The sequence below is a fragment of the Zophobas morio genome, unplaced genomic scaffold (genome assembly GCF_036711695.1).
Source record: "Zophobas morio isolate AGI-343-1 ecotype UQ-CSIRO unplaced genomic scaffold, CSIRO_AGI_Zmor_V1 ptg000006l, whole genome shotgun sequence".
Classification (NCBI taxonomy): domain Eukaryota; kingdom Metazoa; phylum Arthropoda; class Insecta; order Coleoptera; family Tenebrionidae; genus Zophobas; species Zophobas morio.
Genome location: NW_026972111.1, coordinates 10581424 through 10605591, shown reverse-complemented (window position 1 = coordinate 10605591; position 24168 = coordinate 10581424). Strand labels below are relative to the sequence as shown.

General features: G+C 33.7%; 2 protein-coding genes across 2 annotated transcripts; both read right to left on the bottom strand.

Annotated features, from left to right (window-relative positions):
- Nucleotides 1–811: 811 nt before the first annotated feature.
- On the bottom strand, nucleotides 812–3071 carry LOC135123829 (uncharacterized). Its single transcript, XM_064048705.1, has 5 exons — nucleotides 2930–3071; nucleotides 2732–2876; nucleotides 2273–2522; nucleotides 1036–1117; nucleotides 812–960 (listed from the first exon to the last, which is right to left on the bottom strand). Exons 1-5 carry the CDS (start codon nucleotides 3069–3071, stop codon nucleotides 812–814), a joined length of 768 nt encoding a protein of 255 aa, XP_063904775.1.
- A 12262-nt stretch (nucleotides 3072–15333) lies between these two features.
- Nucleotides 15334–16392, bottom strand: LOC135123828 (uncharacterized). The gene is made up of 5 exons (XM_064048704.1): nucleotides 16241–16392; nucleotides 16048–16192; nucleotides 15747–15996; nucleotides 15575–15685; nucleotides 15334–15411 (listed from the first exon to the last, which is right to left on the bottom strand). The coding sequence occupies exons 1-5, from the start codon at nucleotides 16380–16382 to the stop codon at nucleotides 15334–15336; spliced, it is 726 nt and encodes a 241-aa protein (XP_063904774.1). The 5' UTR covers nucleotides 16383–16392.
- Nucleotides 16393–24168: the final 7776 nt, after the last annotated feature.

Genomic DNA, 24168 nt, shown 5'->3' with positions numbered 1-24168 from the left:
CACTAACCAACATATGCACTCTTCATTGGTAAATATGGTCAGATTGTATAATAACGTGCAACAGTTTGTTGATATTTTCGTAAATATATCTGAATTTATAGAAAATGCTAGAACAGCTTTGTTACATTAGCTAGACTTTAGAGAAAGTTTCTATTTTTATTTTTATTTTGTATTGGAATTTATATGATATATACCCTATATTAAACATTAAATGTTTGCTGGGTTAATAAATACTTATTATTATTATTATTATTAATATTATTATAGTACGTACTTAATAAATAGTCGAGTTTATAATTTACGACATTAATTAAGGTCAACAGTTCAGAAGTCTGCTGTAACAGATATTTATGAATTCTTCTGGTTATAGCTAAAATCTTTAATAAGACATTAAAAAATCCATATAAATTGTCTGATGGTCCCATTTCTGTATCAGAATCATTATTCAGCCAAGGCACAAGATTTAGGAATATCGTCATGGATACAAAGACCATGTATATTGTGTACTGATGGTACTGACTTTATGATAAAACAAACAACTTTGGAAGTTCTAGAATTACAGAATACAGGTAAGGTCTGGTACATTCGTCAAAGAATAAGGTATTCCAATAATAATGTATTTGTTGTTATTCATCTTATTTTTGTCATAAAATGCTTCATGATTATTCTTGTCTTGTTATTCTTTATTAGTAATTTCCTCATTTCTATACAGCTTAAGTATGACATAATACGTTTCATAGTTCACACCAACTAACATTAAATCTAATGCAGTATTTTTAGTTTCTATCAGTCAGACGCTGAAAGTTGAAAACTAGTCCACAGTTAATTTCTTGAATGTTCCGTCAGGCCCAAATGCATCACTTGTTTTCATATCCTCTGGTCGCAGATGCTCCAAGGCAACATTGTTGTAATTTTCGATAAAAAAACTTTTATGGTTTTTAAAGGCTTCATCCCATTGTCCTAAAATGATGTTTTAAGCTAAATTATATTAACTATTTAAAGGTATCAAGATACTTAATAGATCAGGTATGTTACTGCAACTACCGCCATATTCGGATGGTAAACATTCTTTGGGAATTATATCGTACAGAGGTTTTATATCTGAATAAATTTTCACCTAAAATGTAAATATACGAAACATTAATACTAATCTACAATAAAATTTAATATATACTCTGTCGTAAAGTTTCCCCGAAAACATTTGCCTCACTGTTGCACTTGGCTAACAAATGCTGACAAATTAACGCATTCGATTCCCACTATCCGACAGGAATATGTTTTCTAAAATGTAAAAATATAGTTATATAAATGTATAAATGGACTTACCTGAATAAATGTGAGATGTTTAGCTATTAGAACTGGATTCAACTTCAGAACATGTTGTATAGAAAAACCCTCAAAATCAATAATATATCGTATTCCTATGCAGTCATCAAATTGTAAACTTAGTTCTGTTAGAGCTAAGCTCAATGGAAAATATTCCGTTTTTCACAAACTTGAAAGTTCAAGTTAATTTTGGTTTTGATAAGATTTGTTACTGTTTACATTTGTAAATTTTCTGGTTTCTTAACGCAGTGCATTATTTTATTGGTCCTGATGTGTTATCCTTTATTATCATTTATTTTCTCAATTCTATTACAGTTTACAATTGAAATAATAGATAAAATACTTCACTCCCCTCAAGATTAAATAATACAGTATTTAATTGTGGTGTCTACCTACTAGGTGGTGGAAATTAGTCCACAGTTAATTTCTTGAAAGTTCCGTCAGGTCCAAACGCAACATTTTCCTTTAAATCTTGTGGACGTAAATGCTCCAAAGAAATATTATTGTAGTTTTCAAGGAAAAAACTTTGATGATTTTTAAAAGCTTCGTCCCATTTTTCTAAAAATCCATCATGAAGTGATTTTAAAGTCACCTAAATAAACTAAATATATCAAGCTACTTAATAAATCAGGTATGTTGCTGCAACTACCGCCGTACTCAGATGGTAAACATTCCTTGGGAACTATATCATAGAGGGATTTTATGTCGGCATAAATTTTTATCTAGAAAATAAAAATACCAAAGATTAAGATTAATATGATACTGTAAATTTTAATATAATTATACTCTTTGGGACAGTTTTCCCGGAAGTATTTGCTTCAAAATTATATGCAATTTGCTAGCAAACTCTGGAAAATTAAGACACTCAAATCCCATTAGTCGACAAGAATATGTTTGCTGAAAATTCAAATATGTAATTTAGACAAATTTCCGCACACAATCTTACTTGAATAAATGTGAAAAGTTTAGCTAGTAGCACTGGATTAAACTTCACCAAATGTTTCAAAGAAAACCCTTCAAAATCAAATATATACCTTGTTCCTATGCTGTCGTCATACTGTAGACTTAGCTCTGCTATAGCTACGATGAATTTAAAATATTCTTCTGCGTCGTATATGTCGGAATTTGTGTTCAATAATTTTAATATAACGACACGTTCAAGGTTAGGTGTTAATTTAGACATTGGCATGCACAAACTAAAATATTAAAACATACATATTTTTTTTTAGTAGTGTTTTACGTATGAGAAACTATAATCAATTCTTAATTGGATGCAGTTTAATTTCAATTATTGAAAAATACTTTCAAAAGTTTTGGACATTGATTTGCACTTTGTACGACAAACAGCTATTTCATAAATTGTTTTTACATAGTTTACAACTCATCTAACTTCTAGTAAATTTACCCAAGGTGTTTAGATGGAACAATATTTTCCAAACCATAAATCAGATCCTGATTTTGACCTCGCAGTGTGAAATAATTGTCTAATTTTTCTTTGGTGTGTTCTACGCGAAACTTATTTTTTAGTAGAACTCTTGCAATAAAGTCGTCTACAAACAAAGTGAATTTAAAAATGCAATATTATTGTGTTTTAGAATTAAACCAGTTATATTTGTTGGTAGATGTTGTACTTTTTCTTTCCATATTTTGATCGTTTTTACTCCATCTTCAACTTCAGCTTCAGTGACGTTATACTGTTTCAAAATCTGTTTCCTTTCTTCTTTTGTAACAGGGAATAAGTCCATTTTTCTATCAACAATAAAATATGTACTTACTTACATAAATATACATATAAAATCGCAAAAAATGCAGTAAACTTTCAAAGTTGTTTAGTTATACACTGATACAAATAGTTACGTTGCACATCCACGTGATTTACAAAAATTTTGTCACAAGTGGTGAAATGATTCCTTTTCTATGCTGGCATTTTTTCAAACTAAACCTAAAGAGGGTAGTATTTACATACTAACTGCTATTCGCTCTGTATTTCAACATTCATATACTGAACACTATTGTGTTGTCCTTATATTAAAATTTTTAAAATTGTCTAAAGTTTATGTCTTGGTGTCTAACAAATAATTTCTTACCTTGTATAATATTGATTTGTAAAAAGTTTTGTCTGTAAGAATTCAAAATTAGTTGACGGTGTTTTAGTGGATAATTTAAGAATAATGTTTACAGCACTGCAGCAGAAATTTGCAAACTATGAATATTTCTTTTGAGAATGACTCTTTTACGCTATCGTCCACAACGATAATAATATCTTTTAATTGTAAAATGGCATAAATTACGTGTGTAAAAACTGAAACTGTACTAGTTTTAATACATGAAAAAGTAGCTAAGTATATGGCTATAATTAAGAGGGTCAGAGTTTCAGAAGTCACATTAAAATAAGTACTCCATTAATTAAGTATAATATGCTTTTTTTCAAGTATGACATTTGAAATGCAGTTTAGTTTTAATTATATGTCCTGTCCTAGTTACGAATTCTTCCAGTTGGAGAGATATTAACATTAAGATCCATATAATTATAACTTATAACAAATGGTCTACGAAAAAGATCAAGAAGATCACAAGATAATCAAGCCTAGGTGTTAGGACATTTTATAGTCCGTAAGTTTTTTGAGCACAGTATTTATTAGTCAGTGAAGATACCTCAACAAATCTGTTTTAGAAATAACCATTTGTGAAAAATCTAAGAACATGTGAACGATCTTAGAAACCTAAGCCACCAAAGAACTGGATATTTAAAGACTTTTTTTAATAATAATATACGATTTAATTACAAAATTTACAAAAAAAAATACGTATATAAATGAGGAAAATGTGTATTAATAAAAGTTCAAGAGAAACATTTATTTCATAAAATGTTTGTTCTCTCGCTTAATTTGCAAGATTTCAGTGCATTCGGTTTTGCAGTTTCGAGTTCAAAAATGGTAAAATATTGTTATCAACTTTTATTTTTTTTAAGCTTGAATGTCTAAGGTAAAAAATAATGTCGGATTCATAAACCGCAGGGAGTCTAAAATGCCCTGTCCCCTATCCGTGGCACTTTTAGTACAAAATAGGCCAGTGCCGAAGCCTTTTAAATGGTAAAAAGTGAAAAAAAATTAGAACAGGATGATACTCATTGGAAAAGGAAGAAAATATAACAATAATAAAAGGAAGAATAATTTACGGGCGATCTAAGGTCGGGAAGTGGAAGAGGGTGAGCTTTTAAGGGTAGAAAACGGTTTATCACGATTTCCGGCAAAACTACAAGTTCTGAAACGATCCAGCACATAATCTCCTCCTGCAGCATCCTGGCACAAACTGACTACAAAGCTAGACACGACAACGCAGCCAAAATCATTCACAAAGAATTAGCAACACTTACGAACTTAATCGAGGATACGACACCCTATTACACTTACATTCCATCTCCGTTCCTTGAAAATAACAAATACAAATTATACTGGGATCGCACAATACTTACAGACTTAAACATTACAGCTGACAGACCTGACATCGTACTTATCAAAAAACACACGAACGAAGCCATTCTCATTGACATTGCTATTCCTAACACAAACAACATTATTCAAACATACCACACCAAGATTTCAAAATATCTACAATAATTATCGAATCTTAAAAAAAATTCAATTCTACCCTTAGTTATCTCTGATGTAGGTGTAGTCCCAAATAGCTTAATTGAGAATTTAAAGTCTTTGCATTTAAATGATTCAATAATTATCAAAATTCAAAAAGCTGCGCGGATAAATGATCGCTAGTTACGCTAGACTTTTGAGGATGGGGTGAGATTAGAGAATAATAGCAGACTAATTTGTATGCTGTAATTCTAGAATCTCGAAAGTTGTTTTGTTAATCTAATCAATGCATATCATTACTTGGTCTTAGTACTCGTAATGATAGAAGTCTTGCCTGAATGCCGGTGATTTCCGGGTCAGTGGTGGGTCTTAATAATAATAATAATAAATAATAAAATGCCTTCTTTTATTTACCTATATGAATGCTTGGCTTTTCTAATTTGTATTATAACTATCGTCTTTCTTATTTTTCTTATATTTTTTGTTTTGCCACATTGGAAGTTAATAGAAAGGCGAAAGCTAAAACATTGTTTGTGAAAAATAAAAGCCTGTTGTTACGAATATTATTATTGTTGTTGTTATACAAAAACAAATAGAAGCAACCAAAAGTTTTAATTGTATTTCATGTTTCATTTACAATTGGATTCGTAATGTGAAAAACGAAATTTACAATATTAAAATGTACCATATTTGTTGTTTATGACATTCCAATGACGCACCAAAGGCTTTTTTAATTACTTATAGTTTTAACGGCAAGTTATAGACGTCAACAATTAATTTGAATAAACAGGTTACTAAACATTCTTACGTAAGTATTTCAAGAAATAACATTTACTTGATTTAAGCGCCTACCTGATTAAAAATAATATATTATATAATATATATTTAAGCCCAATGCAATATTGAAGTTTTTACCAGATTTCTTATTTTCGGTATTAAAAATGAAAAAATTATTAAAAATAAAAATAAGCATGCATTGTTACACGCCAGGGAAAGTTAAGCATATCATACTATAAATTTTAACCGAGGAAAGGAGATTTATAGTCAGTAAAGTTCTGAGTTGGCTTCATTTCATTTTTGTTAGGATGAATTCCGATTACTGATTCACTTTTTCAAGATAACGTATATAACGTATATAAAATCTTAGAACAATCGGCTTTGCAGTTTTTAAGAAAAATTGTAAAATTATTAACAAATTTTAAATCTTATTGTTCCAAAAATTACAAATGGAAGGTTAAAAATAGATCACAGTTATAGAGGCACATTATTTTGAACAGTGTAAAAAAAAATCTTTTTTGTGGAGATGGGTGGACAAGATTTAGATTTTAGGTAATAGAATAAAGTACAGCTAGAATTTTACAGTAATTTGTCCTTTAGTTTCGAAGGTCTTATGTTTAATAAAACTGTTAACAGACGGAGAACAAACGACATAGACACAGAAAGAGGGGAGCAATTTTTTTCATAATCTATGTATACTATGGAACATAGAATAAGTATGAAATTTCGTTAAATGCTCTCAGTTGGAAAGTAAACAAACCAAACTTTTTGTTCTTATTGTATACCTTTTTAACCCCTGACGGAAGAAGAGGGGTTTATAACTTTGACTGGAAGTTTTAAGAAACAAATTTTTTTCTTGTACGTTGAAGAAGTCCTAATGTGGCAGTCATCGATCTTGCTGGAGGACAGGATAAATTGATTAGTCTTCTGCTTAACATACTCCAAACATTTTCGATGGGGGCTAGGTCTGGAGAAGATTGACTTCAGGTTCTTCAGAATGCTCTAGACTACAGCAGTGACTATATATAGTCACTGACTACAGTAATTCCAGCAATATGTGGTCGGGCATTGTTGAAGGACAGAGTTTCGTAAGGTACCTATGAAATTATGGAAGAAGATGCGCTTCTACACTATTGGATAATCCCTATAAATTAAAATAAAAGAAGAATGCTATGCAGTGATGTACAAATTTTAAGTACGGACTTACTTGAATAAAAAATGTTTTGCTGCCAGCAGTGGATTAAACTTCATCGAATGTTTCAATGAAAACCTTTCAAAATCAAATATATATCGTATTCTTATCCTAACTATCATCATACTGTAAACATAGTTCTGATACAGCTAAGCTTAATTTAATGTGTTCTTCTATCTCATACAAGTCAGAATTTGTATTCAATAATTTCAGGATAATGACATGTTAAAGTTTAGGTGTTAATTTAAACATTGGCAAACACACACTAAAATAATAACACATACTCCCCTACATTTTTGTTGTAATAGTGTTGGGTAGAATATTAAGTAGCGAAACCTGAATCACCAAGTGAAAAGTTATTAATATATCTTGTACCTCATACCTCTCACAATTTTTTTGAACATATTTACCCACAATATTTAGAAGGAACGATGTTCTCAAAACCACAAATCCTATCTTGATTCTGACCTCGAAGTGTGAAATAATTATCTAATTTTTCTTTGGTGCGTTCTACACGAAACTTATTTCTTAGTAGAACTCTTGCAATAAAATCATCTACGAACATGATGAATTTTAAATATGCAACATTATTTTATTTGAAATTAGACCAGTTATATTTGCTGGTAGATGTGGTACTTTTTCTTTGGTATGTCTAGTCTTAACTTTGGTATGTTGTATCCTTGCCAGTGTTGCGGACAGATACTTTTAAAAGTACCTAGATACAGATACAGATATATGGAAGATAAAAGTATCTAGATACAGATTGTTTTCGATTTTTTCGAAATGTATTTAGGTACAGATACAAGAAAACGGATACTTTTTGAAGCTTTGGCGAATAAAATAACTGAAAACATGTTTATGTATTTTTTTGTGTATTGTTTAATGATTTTTTTAAAATTAACAACATTTCGAACGTATTGTCACCTAAATTATTTCTTCTTGGTGTCAGAATTTGGTTTCCGCTACTAAACACTCGTTCCACAGGTGCAGAAGAAGGGATTCTGGTATTAAATTTAAAAAATAAACATTTTACTGTAGCATGGTTATTCAAGATTGAAAAATCTTTTCTTTTTTCCTACAAATAGGCCATCGCTTCGCTCTTTGATGTATCACAAATTGTGCAATATTTATTATGTACGCTTAAAAAGAATATTTTTTTTGTTTTTATTCTCATGCTACAGTATCCAAATTCTGTTAGAGTATATCTAATAATTATCTCCAGCATTAAAATTAATATTTCAAAAGAATACGGGAAATGATTATTCTGTGCTGAAGATCTGTTTTCGGCAACCTGTCATAAATTATTATTCTTCAATATCGGTTTATGATGTTTTTATGACCATGTCCGGTAATCGTCTATCCTGGTGCGGCAGGTATATACATTTTAGGAAGAATTGCTGGTTCTGGCAAAATAAGTACAATATCTTAGAAAGGTATTTAAACCCCTTATAGGATCAAAGGCTGCCTGGTAGGCTGGAATCACCAAAGTGCAACTTTAAATTTTCAGATTTTTGTTGAAACTCATTTTATTTTAATCTCGTTTCACGATTTCTGAGAATATATCATGATAAATTATTCTACCAAGGGTTGTAAAAATATTAATTTTATTGCCCAAGATTTACACTTAAACATAATCGGCACATTCTAGGGCAAAACGGACCTGCCAAGCCCGAGTCGCGTTAGGTCCAACAATGAAAAAGCGAAGAAATGACACATGTGGCAACAGAAAAAGATGCTACATTTGTCTGAAAAATAAAGGTATAAAACAGTAACAAATAGGCGATTTATGCGAGAGAGAAATATATGTATTGAACATTCGATTAGTCGATTACAGAACTAATTTGTGCTTATTGAAAAAATTAATCATTACGTAACACGCAATTATTATTTTCTAAAAATAATAACATACCTTAAACAAATATTTTTACTATTAAAATTACTCTTATTTAATAACACAAATACAACCAGCGGACCTACCGGACCCGGGTTGCTCAGGTACACAGATAAAATGCGTTGCCCCGGATAAGGTAAAACGCAGTGAATAGTGAATTGTGGTTTATGGTTTTTAAAATACCATCTTACCATGGCTTAGATTTGTTACCCCTCAGGATTATATTTAAAGATGTATAAGTACTGAAGTCTACAATGTAAGAAATGATGGTATTTAAAATATGAAAATTTCCGTGACAGAACACTATTAGTAGACCTCTTACCTCTATTTTTGTTTATGTGACCAAAATCACCAACATGAAGTATCAAAAATTACTACTAGTATAACTCAACTAATAACTACTGAAAAAAAAGTGAAATAAAAAAATGTACTGTATCTGCGCCATTAATTTTGTATCTAGATACAGATATGTTGTGCTTAAATTCGATTGTATCTAGATACAGATACTAGATACCCAAAAATGTGTCCAGATACTTTTTTTAGATACAAGTCTTTTGCAGGAAGTCTTACACGCTTTTCTCTTTATTTTTCCAGATGAGGTTCGTCATCAATAAGAGACTTCTTTGTGTAAACTTTTTTATTATTTTGAGTGAACTTCACAGGTTTTTGAGCAGAAGGCCCAGCCTCGACTTCGTCCGTTTCGTTAATATTGTCTGACTTACAATGAAATTCGAAATCGAAAACCGCAACGGGAAATTTAAAAAGGATATTTAGGCTAGTGCCTGGTCAAATTTCATGTTCCTAGGCTTATGCCACTGAAAATGGCAGTATGTCCAATTTAATACGCATACGCGGGAACGGCAGCGAATGTGTTAATTTGTTTTTTTCTATATTTCCACATTACTACGGAACATATGTGATACCATGGTTACAATTATTGCACATATTTTGAAATCACACTGTACTTGTTAGGTATACGTTTTTCTCGTGTTCTCAAGTAGCAAAAATTAGTAAAATCTGTTTTAGAAAATTCGGTGGGTTGTATTAATATCAATACAAGGTTTTTTCATGAAGGTTTAATGAACATTTTTCTTCCGGAATCAGTTTCAGTTGAAAAAATTGGTCGAAGGTTAGTTCGACAGAACTTCTCTCGCTTCTGAAGTACAATAAAATATATCCAATTATAAAATTTAATTTTGTCAATATTTTAATATGACGTCATTCATTGTTTGGAGGAGATAACTAGACACACTTCAGTTACAGTTTTATTGGTTACAAGTTTAGTGGTGTTGGTTACTATCTATTTAAACAAAGTTATTGATTTTTAAAAGACAGATAGATAAACAAAACTTAAAAATTCTCATTTTGTAACTTTAACAAAACAAAGATGACTCAACGGTATAATACTGTTATCATAAAACAACAAATAGAGCAACATTATATGCAGTTAACATATGCCATCCTTCAGTCAATCGTTAATTTTTTGAAAGTACCATCAAGGCCAAATGAATCACTTTTGGTAAAATCTGCTGGCCGCAAATGCTCCAACGAAGTGAGTGTTTGTAACCGTATATCAAACGTGTTTCTGTGGGTTTAGCTCTGATTTTTGACTGATTTAAGTCCAGTTAAATTTTTGAATTAATAACAACTTATTGTGGTGCCACTTACGGTTAGTTTAACAACAGTACAGTGAGGTTTACAACAGTGTATGGGAACATATTTTATGATTTTCTTTAACACCTCTATTAATTGAAATCCCGTAAGTCTTATCAATTACTGTTTTTGCCTGCTGTTATCTTGTTTCTTACTGAGGCGAGTGACTGTGGATTTAAAATTCCTCGTTGGAAGATGAGGATATTCCCAAAAGGGAAAGGCGTCATAAGAGCGCCTTTTCAAGATGGGGGAGAATCCTTGTTCTCCTCTTTTTCCAGCTAAAGACCAAGCTATTGTTTTAAGTGCTATTAAAGATGTAAAACTTACGGAATATGTTGTAGCTATAGGTGATATAGTTACATCAAAAAATGTTATTTTCGCGTCGCGAATGTCAAACGATCGTATATGCATTTATCTGAGTCATAAATCCTATGTAGATCAAATTGTTTCAGAATATTCTACTATTAAAGTCAACGGTACTGAAGTAAATGTACGTCGTTTGCTTAATCCTGCAAAGCGTATTATTTTTTCTAATGTCTGTCCGTCTATTCCCCATAGCATTATAGAAGAGGTTGTCAAGCAATTAGATTTTGTTTCGGTTTCCCCCATGTCATTTCTTAGAGCAAGTATACAAAACGATGAATACAAACATGTTTTAAGTTTTCGTCGACAGATTTATGTCCAACCTAACGAGTTAATAGATCTTCCGTCTTCACTTGTTATAAAGTACGACGAAACGAACTACCGAATTTTCATGAGCTATGACAACATTTGTTTCAAATGCAGATTGACTGGACATCTAGCAAACGACTGTCCGGGTGCCATTACAGCGTCTTCCCCCAATGATACCGGCATTACCAACATTATTATAGAGAGTCCTAGTAACGGTAGTCAGACAGCAACTTCACCAGAAGTGGGAACTAAGCGCCCTACACAGGACGACAGTTTAACTGAACAAAATCCCTTGGACTGATCACTTGGATCACATGCGGAAAATACTCAGCAAGAGCAACCAACGAAAAGGATTAAGCCTTCAGATTCCACCGAAAGTTTAACCCCTGTTTCTGACTTACTGCATCCAGCGAAACAGCTTGTAACCTACTTACCGGATTTCAAATAAATGCTACTTTATTGTTACCTCACGAAGTGGGTTTCAACCCGAGCCCAATAAAACTACGTTTACGACAAATGATATTATTAAAGATATTACATACGATAAGCCAATCACTGTTAAAATATGCGGAAGGGCACCTCTTCTCTCCTCAGCGTAGGCGGCGGAGGCTCCTGACTCTTCCTTCGGTTCTCAGGTCCCGTCTCTTCCCGAAAATCTTCCTTGAAAAGCCCCTGAACTTGATTGTCTTCCTCCCGAGCTCCTCACTCGCTCCCCCCCGCTATCTCTCCCGTTCTTATCTCCCTTTTTCTCCCCGTTTTTTCCCGTAGCTCACACCAACACTACGCGTGATAGATGCGCCACCACTTCCAATGCAATTCAATTCAAAATTAAATAAAAATCCGTTACAAGCTGCTTGAGAATGCCCAGTACCCACTCAATTTTGAGCAGACGGTTGAGTTTCTAGAAAAAGCAACTGGAGAAGTTGATCTGTTGAAACTGGCTCATAAATACACAACTGACGTGCAAGGTATAATAGATATGCTGTTTGATATATTTCCTATTGTTCAGCACAAAAGCATAAAGAATCGTTGTAAGAAAATTCAGAAAAGGTTAAAGAAAATTTGCGGTAAACTACGAAATATTGACATTTCTGACGTTCCCTTGAGAGATATTGATCTTTCGCAACAAAATGCTTCAATTCAATAATAAAAATAACTGTAATTACTTTGTTAGTTCTCTTGTGTACTCGAATATTGCTTCTCTTCTCGCCAAATATGACGAATTAATTGCGTTTATCTCTTGCAACAATCCTTCATTTGTTTTGTTGGCAGAAACGTGGTTATCTCCTAGTATACCTGACAGCTTCGTCTCTGTGCCGAATTTCACTCTTTTCAGAAGTGATCGAATTAATAGATTAGGAGGGGGTGTATGTATATATGTTTCTGACCAGATTTTATCAGAATTTTCGGTAACTCCTATAAATGTTAATACTTTCGGCATTGATTCACTTTTTTTGAAAGTATCTGATAAAAATGTTACTTTTGTCCTGGGATGTGTTTATCGCCCTCCGAGACCAGTGCTGCTTGCTGATGATAATAACTTATTCAGTTCTCTGTCGCAACTTGCCTTTACTCACAATAAATTTTTTGTATTCGGAGACTTTAATATGCCAGACATAGCTTGGCCTTTAAATATGAGTCAACATTTCAGTCCATCTTCGCAGCTATTAATAGATCTGCTAGTTAATAGCAACTTGAACCAACTTGTTAATGAACCCACCCGTTATAGGCTGAACCAAAGACCGTCTACATTAGATCTGATTTTAACGTCTGATGATACTTCACTAGCAAATTTGAATTATTTAAACCCATTCGGCAAATCTGATCATGTAACTTTAAAGCTAGATCTCCAACTTTGTTTTGTAGCGAGATCTAAAACTGTTACCTTACAAAAGCGGATTGTTGACTTTAAAAAAGCTGATGAATATTTGTCTACTGTAGACTGGGCAACCCTTTTAAACCATCCATCGGTTGATACAAATTGGGAAAGTTTTAAAAACAGGCAAGGAAGATGATTATAAGGTTCATCGTGCGTTTTCTAACCGCGTTTCGTCAATCATCAAAGATGTAAAACATAAATATGAAAAAACTATTGCCGATCAGAAAAATCCCAAAAAGTTCTACAGCTACATTCGCAATAAATTATCAGGGCCTGTCAGAAAGCCGCAGGTGAAAGATGCAACCGGGCACATTATAGAGGACGATTGCGTTACAGCCAACATTTTTGCTGAAACTTTTGCTCAGTCGTTCACAATTGAACCAGACGCGGATATACCGAATTTGTTGACTACTCATAACTTCGATTGTCTTAGTGGTATATGCTTCTCCTACGATTTAATAAATGATAAATTGCACAAATTAGATACTACCAAATCTCCTGGTCCTGATGGTATTAGTGCAAAAATTTTAAAAGAGTGTGGCAGTTCCCTTGCTCGCCCGCTTTGCATGTTGATGAAGCAATCATTTCGGTCAGGACGATTGCCAAACGATTGGAAAACTGCCACCATCACACCTGTGTTCAAAAAAGGGGACAAGTTTAATGCGGCGAACTATAGGCCTATAAGTTTAACTTCAGTAGTAGTGAAACTAATGGAATGTATCATCTACGATCAGTTGGTGGCGTTTTTAACAGCACACCAGGTTATACCTCGTGAGCAACATGGTTTCACACCTGGAAAGTCCATAGCGACCAATTTGCTCTGTTGTTTAGACAACTGGACTAGAGAACTCGATTCTGGTGGCTCAGTAGATATCGCGTATTTTGATTTTTCGAAGGCTTTCGATCGTGTGCCGAAACGCCGACTCCTTTTGAAATTACGACATTATGGAATCCAAGATAGTCTTCTCAGGTGGATTGAATCTTTTCTTTCTGACCGAATATTTAAGGTTAAGGTTGGTGATATGTTTAGTTCTCCTTTTCCAGTTCTGAGCGGTGTACCACAGGGCTCTGTATTAGGACCCTTGTTGTTTTTAGCGTATGTATCCGACATAAAAGACTGCTTAATTTCTCCTTGGGCAATGTATGCTGACGATTTGAAAATCTACAATATTTGTTCCAATTATGAAGTCTTAACGAAGGATATAGCAACTATTTATAACTGGTCACTAAAATGGTTACTTCCAATTAATGCGGACAAATGTAATATCCTTTATTTAGGCAGCGACAATCCAAAGCAAACTTATTATATCAACGGCACCGAGCTTACCAAGTGTGTTTCTTTGTCGGATATGGGTGTTATCGTAACGTCTACTTTGACATGGTCTGAACATATCACAAAAGTCGTGAAAAAAGCCAACAAGATACTATATCTTCTCGGAAAGACATTTGCTAAAGCTGATGTAAATACTGTAACTAAACTGTATAAAACTTATGTTAGACCGATATTAGAATATGCCAACTGCGTTTGGGTTCCAACATTACAACGTGATATCAATTTACTAGAATCTGTACAGCGTCGTGCCACAAGAATACCGTACGGACAAGTGCGCCCCTCTTACCCTGACAGACTTAATCTTATGAAATTGCCATCGTTAGCCGACAGGCGTGTAAGAGGTGACATGTTGACAACATTTCAGGCTTTTACAAATATTAGTTCACCTATCAGACATCTTTTTCCTGTCAACATTGATGGACGAACCAGAGGTCACCGGTTCAAATTGGAGAAGGACAATTTTCGGACTTCCATTCGTCAGACGTTCGTCACTAACAGGGTATTCACCGAATGGAATGCATTACCCCCTGAAGTTGTTGAAAGTGCTTCCGTTCCTAGATTTAAGGTCAACTACGACACCTTTCGAAACCGTAGATAGTTGTAGTTATATCCATAATTTATTATATTTAAAATAATTTGTGATTGCATCAATTGTCGTCTTGCGCGGGCATAACAGACTTCGGTCTCTGCCCGAGCGCTTCATTTTAATAATAATAATAATAATAAAAAAACGAAACGTTTTTGTAGCTTTCTAAAAAAAAATTTCGGTGATTGTGAAAAACTTCATCCCATTTTTCTGTAACAAAAAAATTTTGAGTGAGTTAGTGACTTTTATGAAATACTTATATCTACTCAACAAACTGTGGATGTTACTACAAGAACCGCCATATTCAGAAGGTAAACATTCTTTCGGCATCGCCTCACAGAGAGATTCCAAGCCACTGTCAATTTTCAACTGGAATAAAAAAATGTGATTTATGTCACATACATGCTAAAATTGATACATTTTTATGTTGCCTCTTACAAAATTATGTTTTCAGAAAGGTGCAAAATTAAACTAACGTCTAATGTCAAACTCCAAACTTGCATTTCTTCTTTCTGAAAGAATGTCATATCACAATAGTCGAATAGTGACAGTAATTAATTTCATTTTAAACTTCTTCATATAACATTCATTACAGTTAAGAACACACAAAAGTAATGTCAGTTTTGTTCGTGGCAACACAAAAAGTAACACGAGAAGCAGGAAGTTTCAATTTACCTTATCATAAATCTTCGACCGCAACACAGTCTTTAATATTCCTAGGATCTTACCAGCGAATTCAGGAAAGTTGACACAGTGAACGCCCATGATACGACAAGAATATGCTTTCTAGAAAATATAACACAGTTTAACAGCTATACAACAAAGACTGGAAGACAAAAACCCTTACTTCAACGAGGGTTACATTTTTAAGTAATAAAACTGGATTCCATTTAGTTAGATGTTTTAATGTAAATCCTCCAAAATCGATCACATATCGAACCCCGATACTGTCATCATACTGTAATAGTATTTCTGTCACAGCCAAATCCAACTTTATAAGTTCCTTCATGTCATAAACTTCGGCGTCTCTGTTAATCAGCTTCATTATAATAACACGTTCATGATTAGGAGTTAATTTTGGCATTGGCAAGTGCGTACTAAAAACAGACTGTTAAGACTCATTAGAAAATATTTACGAATTTGATTACATGAAGTGTTTCGAAGGAACAATGTTTTCTAAATCCTTAACAAGATCATCGTGGTAACCTCGAAGGGTAAAGTAATTATCTAGTTTTTCTTTTGTACGTTCAACCCTAAATTTATTTCTTAAAAAGATCCTCGCAATGAAGTCATCTGAAAAAAAATTTTTGTTTGTAACGAAATAATGCTTTATTGGCACACCTGATATGTTTTCCGGTAAATGTGGTTGTTTTTGCTTCCAGGATTTAATTAGTTCTACGTCTTCCTTTACTTGTGCTTCCGAAACATCGTAATGTTTTAAAATTTCTGCTCTTTCGTTGGAAGAAATTGCCAGCAAGTCCATTGCAAAGATATATTCTCTGAAAAATGACAGATAAACTAGATATTAGGGAATTCTAGGGATAGGAAAGAAAACGATGAGTAAAATACTAAACGAAATACCGTTTTATACCGAATGAAAATACAAAGGCGGTTTCATAAACCACACGTACAAAAGTTCACATTCTAAAAGTTTGTTTTTTTAAGTAATAAGTCTAAACATTTATTATTACCACAAAATGTACACAGCTTCAATGAGATACTTTCTTAATCACTGTGACTAAATTGCTAAAAAAGAACGCTTAGAATGTGAGGGTAGTGACCTTGTGCATATGTTATTAAAAACAACTCAGTACTGTCCCTGAGAAACTAAATTATTAACAAAAAAATGTATTTATCGTGTACAAAAAAGTGAGTACTAAATTTAGGGAGACCTGAAGTGTGTGTTTTCCAAAATCTGGAGATTTATTATTAGAAACAACTTCGTTAAGGCTCGACTCTTCCTTGAATACTTTTGAGCCTAAGCTTTAAGAAAAGAACGTAAACAAATTGGTCTAAAATTGTAAACTTTTCGCACTTTTTCTGTTTCAGATCTCCACCGGCCGCAGGACCACGAGGAAGAGCTGGTGATGGAGGCCAACTCCTAGGCAATCAATAGCTCAACCGAGCTCGGTAGCGCAGCTCCCGCTGTGTCTACCGAGATGCGCGTCATGGGTGTAAGGGACAATGTCCTGGTACCCGAGCAGAAGAAGGAGGGGTTTTAGGGCGGTAACCATTCTCCTAGTACCACCGTAGGCCGCAGAAGAGGCCAAGAACCATCACGGTGGTCTGCGTAGACATTTCCCCTCCACCAAAAAAAAAAAAAAACTTTTCAGGCAGATGGAACCAGCGTTGCCGTTTCGGTACAATTGTACTGAATTCAATACACTTTCACTGAATTCAATACGTCAGTACTACCTTTTGCAAACAGCCCTAATTTCAGTACAAAATTCGACTCCCGAAGTCATCTTTGCCGTTTCGGTACAACTATACTAAATTCAGAGTGAAATGTGTATATCGTTTTTAATTTCATATGGGTATTGCCCACGGGTTAAGGTACAGATGGTACAGATACATAACTGCAAATCTTAATGGTCGCTAAGTTAAAGTTCTGTATTTTACTGTAACCTGCCCTCTATTGGTAAGTAGATGACTGAAATACAATATGAACAATAGCGCGCTAGGTTTAAAAACTATCAAAGTCAGTTGATAATTTTTTTTTTTATAAAGTACCGACACGAGTTTGACAGGGCAACAATAACGATTTTTAATCCGTATGATGGCGCTTCCAAAGCAAATATTTCATGATACTGTTACGAAATACACCCTTACGCCGCCCCAGTACGACGCCTATGGCCGTCGAGAGTTTTCTGGACGGCGCAAAATGGGTGAATCATCACTGCTGACGGTGTCGACGGCCGAGCGGCGGGCGCATAAAGACAGGTCTGGAGCCGTCTCGAAGCAGCGTCCAGGGGAGTCTCGAAGCGGAGTCGCGATGGATGTTCGTGAAAGATCTCGATCAGAGAATATGGGTTTAAATAGAGGCGACCGTAGGTAATGGATTCATTCAGCTAGTGAAGACAGTCAAGAGCGCCGGAATAATTTCTGTACATATTCGTTGCAATAGATTGTGTTGTAATTCGAGCTGAAGAAATAAATCTTTGAGTTTTACCAACGCCCGATTTATTATTCGCCCGTCAAACGTAACAATATCCTCTGGTCGTAGATGCTCCAAGGCAACATTGTTGTAATTTTCAATAAAAAAACTTTTATGATTTTTTTATTTTTAAGTTTTTGGAAGGAACCATATTTTCGAAGCCACGGATCATGTCTTGGTTCTGACCTCGAAGTGTGAAATAGTTATCTAACTTCTCTTTGGTGCGTTCTATACGAATTTTATTTTTTAATAGAACCCTTGCAATAAAATCGTCTAAAAACAAACAATTTAAAATTCGAGTACTTATCAGTTTACTTTAGAATTAAACCCGTAATAGTTGTTGGTAGATGTGGTCATTTTTCTTTCCATGCTTTGATTATTTCCACGTTCTCTTTAATTTGAGTTTCAGTGATGTTATACTGCTTTAGAATTTCTTTTCTTTCTTCTGTTGTCACTGGCAACAAATTCATTTTACATAAATGAGAACGTCAAGCTATTTATTCACGCAGATACGATACACAAAATTGTATAGACACAGAGCAAACTTTAGTCTAGGACTCCGTACGCTAGTATTTATACTGATTATTGATTAACACTTATTTGTCCCACTCTCAACGTTTCTCCCCATACGATATGGAAACAGTGAGCAGCAAGGACTGTTATTATTTCCAGACTATGAAAGAAGCATAGAAACTAAAAGTTGTTCACCGCTTTAACTAATTTTGATCAATTTTCACCAATCTTGTGGTCATGTTCAAAATTTGCCCTTGAGCTGGATCGTCAACAAAACAGAACCCTAGGTTGTGTCGATGATTCCGTTTTTCACAAACGTGAAAGTTTAAGTTAGTTTTGGTTTTGACAAAATTTGTTACTGTTTACATTTGTAAATTTTCTGGTTTCTTAACGTAGTGCATTAGACAATAGATAAAGTACTTCACTCCACCCAAGACTAAATAATACAGCATTTAATTGTGGTATCTACTACTAGGTGGTGGAAATTAGTCCACAGTTAATTTCTTGAAAGTTCCGCCAGGTCCAAACGCAACATTTTCCTTTAAATCTTGTAGACGTAAATGCTCCAAAGAAATATTGTTGTAGTTTTCAAGGAAAAAACTTCGATGATTTTTAAAAGCTTCATCCCATTTTTCTAAAAATCCATCATGAAGTGATTTTAAAGTCACCTATATAAACTAAATATATACGTAGGAGAAAACATTAATTGGATGCAGTTTAATTTCAATTACCCAAATTGTTTAGACGGAACAATGTTTTCCAAACCATAAATCAGATCCTGATTTTGAGCTCGCAGTCTGAAATAATTGTCTAACTTTTCTTTGGTGTGTTCTATGCGAAACTTATTTTTTAGTAGAAGTCTTGCAATAAAATCATCTACAAACATAATTAATTTAAAAATGCAATGTTATTGTGTTTTCGAATTAAACCAGTCATATTTGTTGGTAGATGTTGTACTTTCTCTTTCCATATTTTGATGGTTTTTACTCCCTCTTCAACTTGAGCTTCAGTGACGTTATACTGTTTCAAAACCTTTTCCCTTTCTTCTTTTGTAACAAGGAATAAGTCCATTTTTCTATCAACAACAAAATATGTACTTACATATAACATATGTACATATAAAAAGGAAAAAATACTGTGAATGTGATGGTTTTTGGTATTTTATGAGCGTCCATTACAATGAAAATAGAATATTGTTCAACGAGTGAGAAAATTGGTCATTGCACGAGGATGAGACTTTCCCAAACGAACCAAAGGCGAGTGTAACACTGTACTTTTTCTACTTATATAATCAAGAAAATAAAAACAAAAAATCAAGAATTTTTAATTTCTTACCTTGTATAATAAGAAGTTTGAAAAAGTTTTGTGTGTAAGAATTCAAATGGAAGATCAGTTGATGGTGTTTTAGTGGATAATTTTACAATAATGTGTACAGCACTGCAGCACTATGAATATTTCTTTTGAGAATGACTCTTTTACGCTATCGTCCCCAACGATAATAATATTTTTTAATTATTGTAAAATGGCATAAATTACGTGTGTAAAAATTGAAACTGTACTCGTTATTTAATACATGAAAAAGTAGCTATGTGACTATAATTAAGAGGGTCAGAGTTTCAGAAGTCACATTATAATAAGTACTCCATTAAAATTGTAGGTAATATGCTTTTTTGAAGCATATCATTTAAAATGCATTTTAGTTCTAATTATATGTAGTTACGAATTCTTCCATTAACATCCATACAACTATAACTTATAACAAATGCTCTACGAAAAAGATCAAGAAGATCACTAGATAATCAAGTTGTATAGCCTAGGTGTTATAACATTTTACAGACCGTAAGTTTTTTATGCACAGTATTTATTAGTCAGTGAAGAACAAATCTACCATTTGTGAAAAATCTAAGAACATGTGAACGATCTGTGTTTACTAGAAACCTAAGCCGCCTAAGCAGTGCATATTTAAAGACTTTTTTAATAATAACAATAATAATAAGATATGCTTTATTTACAAGATTTACAAAAAAAAGTATACATATATAAATGAGGAAAATGTATATTAATAAAAGACGGAAAGAAACATTTATTTCATAACATGTTTGTTCTCTAGCGGAATTTGCTACAGAATCTGAAAGGGCTCTGGACTCTACAGAATCTTGAGGATCTGGGAGACAGAGAATGTAAAGAATATAGAAAGTTTAAAGAATCTAAAAGTTCGTGTAGGCTCACCAAATTTCTCCGGATTCTTGACATTTTTTAAATTCTACAGTTTATCCAGATTATATGTACATATATTCTCTAAACTTGAAATAGTCTGGAATAAAAAGCTTCAGGCGTCTAGGCAATTTAGAGACCCTAGCGAATTCAGAGAGTTTGGAGCTCTAAGAGCATAGAGATACTCTTACAGCTCTAAACTAGATTCTTTGGATGGAAGACTATAGAATTGTTTCTGGGCAGAGTCTGCAAAGTCCCGAATTTTTTAGTCATCGTGAGCAGACTAGGAGTAAGAATATGGGGTAGCCGAGAGACTCTCGAAATCCTAAAAGTTAAGGAGTCCTCTGGATCTAGAGAACACAGAAAATATAACCAAATAATTAGGGATTATACAAATTGCAAAGTTTCCAGATTAATTAGTCATCTAGATTCTTTAGATAGTCCAAATTCTTCATATTCTCCAGATTCTTCAGACTCTTTAAAGAATCCAGATTCTCCAAATTTTTACCCATATGTAGCAGCTCTAGGTTCTCTAGTTCTTCTGGATTTTTTAGGCTTTCTATGGTTTCTCTGTAACCTGGATGCTGTATAAAGTCCGCAGAGTCTCTAGATTCTTTAAATTTACAAACCTCTAAATTGTTGACTCTGTTCTTGTTTCTAGACTTTTCATGCTCTCTAAAATCTCTAGATTCTAGATTTTTACATTTTCTAGACTTATGAACTGTCTAACTTCTGCAGGCTTTTTAAGTTCTTTATACTCTCTAGACACTTCTAGGCATTTTAAAATTTCTAAACTTTCTAGAAATTTTGGATGCTATAAATTTTCTACAATCTGCAGATGCTGTAAATATTTAGACATTCTGTACTCTCAAGACTCTAATAAGTATCTCTAGGTTTGCTAGAGTCTCTAGATTGATTAGATTGTCTTTACTCTATAGACCCTCCAGACTCTACAGACTTTCTGCATTTTAAGCTCTCTAGTCTGCGTAGTATCACCAACTTTTCTAGATTTTCTAGGTCATCCAGATTATTTAGATTCTCCAGATTGTCCTAGAGCGTCTAGATAATCTAGAGCCGCATCGAATCCAGAGAGTTTTAAGTGTTCACGAGTTTAGACCTTTAAGAGTAAAGAGAGTTTGGAAAAACAACAAAATCTAGAGAGCGTCTAGACTAGAAAGAATCTAAAGTGTCTAGAAACAAAAAATCTACAGGATCTAAAAGGGCTCTAGAGAATCTGGGAGACAGAGAATTTAAAGAATCTGGAAGACAGAGAATCTAAAGTATATAGAAAGTTTAAAGAATTTAAAAAACATTCATTATTTAGTGAAGAAGAATCAATACAAAATGAAAACCATGACTGAGAGCAAGAAGAGAAAAACTGTCATGGGATAATAGTGACAGGTAGAAACCAATGGCTGAAAACATGCAAAGTAGAAAAGAAGATAAAAAAAATGGTCGAAAGTTGTTTCTACAGAACTTCCCTCGTACCGAAAGTACAATAAAACATCTAAGTTTTCAAGCCAGGAGAAGTTCCCTTAGACTGAAATAATTCGTCCGATTTTCAATAAAGGCAATAGGTTTGAGGTTTCTAATTACTGACCTGTTAGTTTAATATCTCTTGTAATCAAGGTGATGGAATCCATAATAAACGACCATATGATTGCATTTCTAGTGACACACCGGCTCATTCCACGCGAACAACACGGATTCTCTGTTCAGTCAAACCTCTTATTCTGTCTGTGGGACTGGACAAAAGATGCAGATGCGAAACGACCGTTGGATATCGTATATCTTGAATTCTCGAAAGCGTTCGACAGTAATTTGCATCGATGGATTTATTCATCCCTAAGTAATCGAACCTTTAGAGTGAACTGGAGACACTGTCAGTAGATCTATTGATGTTCTGAATGGAGTGCCTCAGGGACCCGTACTTGGTCCTCTGCTTTTCATCGCGTACACAGCCGACATTAAGAATATTATAATATCATCTTTTCCCATGTTTGCAGACGACATCAAACTCTACAACAGCTGCGGCAATTTTTCTTCCTTACCATCTGACCTTCGCTCGATTTACAAATGGTCTCAAGCTCTCAAGTATGGTTATTCCCATAAACTTAGACAAATGCGCTACCTTGCATCTTGGTAAGGGAAATCCCCGACACGTGTATATATGGTATCGGAAGCTACGGGCTTGCCACCACTGAATGTCATATGGATTTGGGTGTTCACGTTTGCTCCAGCCTCCTTTGGTCTGACCATGTCTTAGAGGTCACGAAGAATTCTAATAAAATACTTTTTCTTTTAAGCAAAACATTTGTCAAAGCCAGTTTCTTAGTTTTTTTGAAACTTTATATATAAAACGTACGTTAGACCCATCCTGGACTTTGTCAACGAAGTCTGGAGTCGCGTCCTCCAAGGAGATATTTTCTTGTTGGAGGCTGTACAAAGAAACGCCACAAGGATTCTATTCGGTAAAAATAGACCATCATACCCCGATAGGCAGAAACCAATGAATCTATGCTCTCTCGCTGAAAGACGTAAAAGAGGCGACCTTATAATTAACTGTATACCAGGCGTTGAGTAACGATCTTTCACCAATTAAATGCCTATTTTCACTGAACACACCTGATTGCACCATAGGTCATCCGCTTAAACTGCTCAAAGACAAATTTCGCACCACTGTAAGACAGTTTCATAACGAATAGAGTGTTTGATGATTGGAACGTTTTGCCAAAATATATTGTTTTAGACTCATCTGTAGTAAGCTTAGTTTCTCCACTTTTACCACCACTTGATTTAGCGCTGGCATAACAGACTACCTCTCCTAATAATAATAATAATAAATAATAATAAAATGACTTCTTTTATTTACTTATATGAGTGCTTGGCTTTTCTAATTTGTATTTTAAATTGCCATATTGGAAGTTAAATAGAAAAGCGAAAGCTAAAGCATTATTTGTGAAAAATAAAAGCCTGTTATTATTAATATTATTATTGTTATTGTTATATATACAAAAACAAATAGAAGCAACCAAAAGTTTTAATTGCATTTCATGTTTCATTCACAACTGGATTCGTAATGTGAAAAACGAAATTTACGATATTAAAATGTACCATATTTGTTGTTTATCGCATTCCAATGACGCATCAAAGGCTTTTTTAATGACTAATAGTTTTAACGGCAAGTTATAGACGTCAACAATTAATTTGAATAAACAAGTTACTAAACATTCTTACGTAAGTATTTCAAGAAATAAAATTTACTTGATTTAAGCGCCTACCTGATTAAAAATAAAATAAATAGGTCTGGTAACGATGCCATTGTTACAATAACACATTATTGTATTTATGACGCATTTTATTATGCTATATATTTAAGCCCAATGCA

Bases quoted from the DNA above. Each gene is read 5' to 3' on its own strand.
- LOC135123829 (XM_064048705.1), bottom strand. From the start codon at position 3,071: ATGGACTTATTCCCTGTTACAAAAGAAGAAAGGAAACAGATTTTGAAA. The intron at 1,118-2,272 runs GTAAGATTGTGT...TTTACATTTTAG, and splicing joins AACTTTTCACATTTATTCAA to GTGAAAATTTATTCAGATAT. The intron at 961-1,035 runs GTAACATACCTG...ACATCATTTTAG, and splicing joins CGAATATGGCGGTAGTTGCA to GACAATGGGATGAAGCCTTT.
- LOC135123828 (XM_064048704.1), bottom strand. From the start codon at position 16,382: ATGGACTTGCTGGCAATTTCTTCCAACGAAAGAGCAGAAATTTTAAAA. The intron at 16,193-16,240 runs GTGTGCCAATAA...ATTTTTTTTCAG, and splicing joins TTTACCGGAAAACATATCAG to ATGACTTCATTGCGAGGATC. The intron at 15,686-15,746 runs GTAAGGGTTTTT...TATATTTTCTAG, and splicing joins AAAATGTAACCCTCGTTGAA to AAAGCATATTCTTGTCGTAT.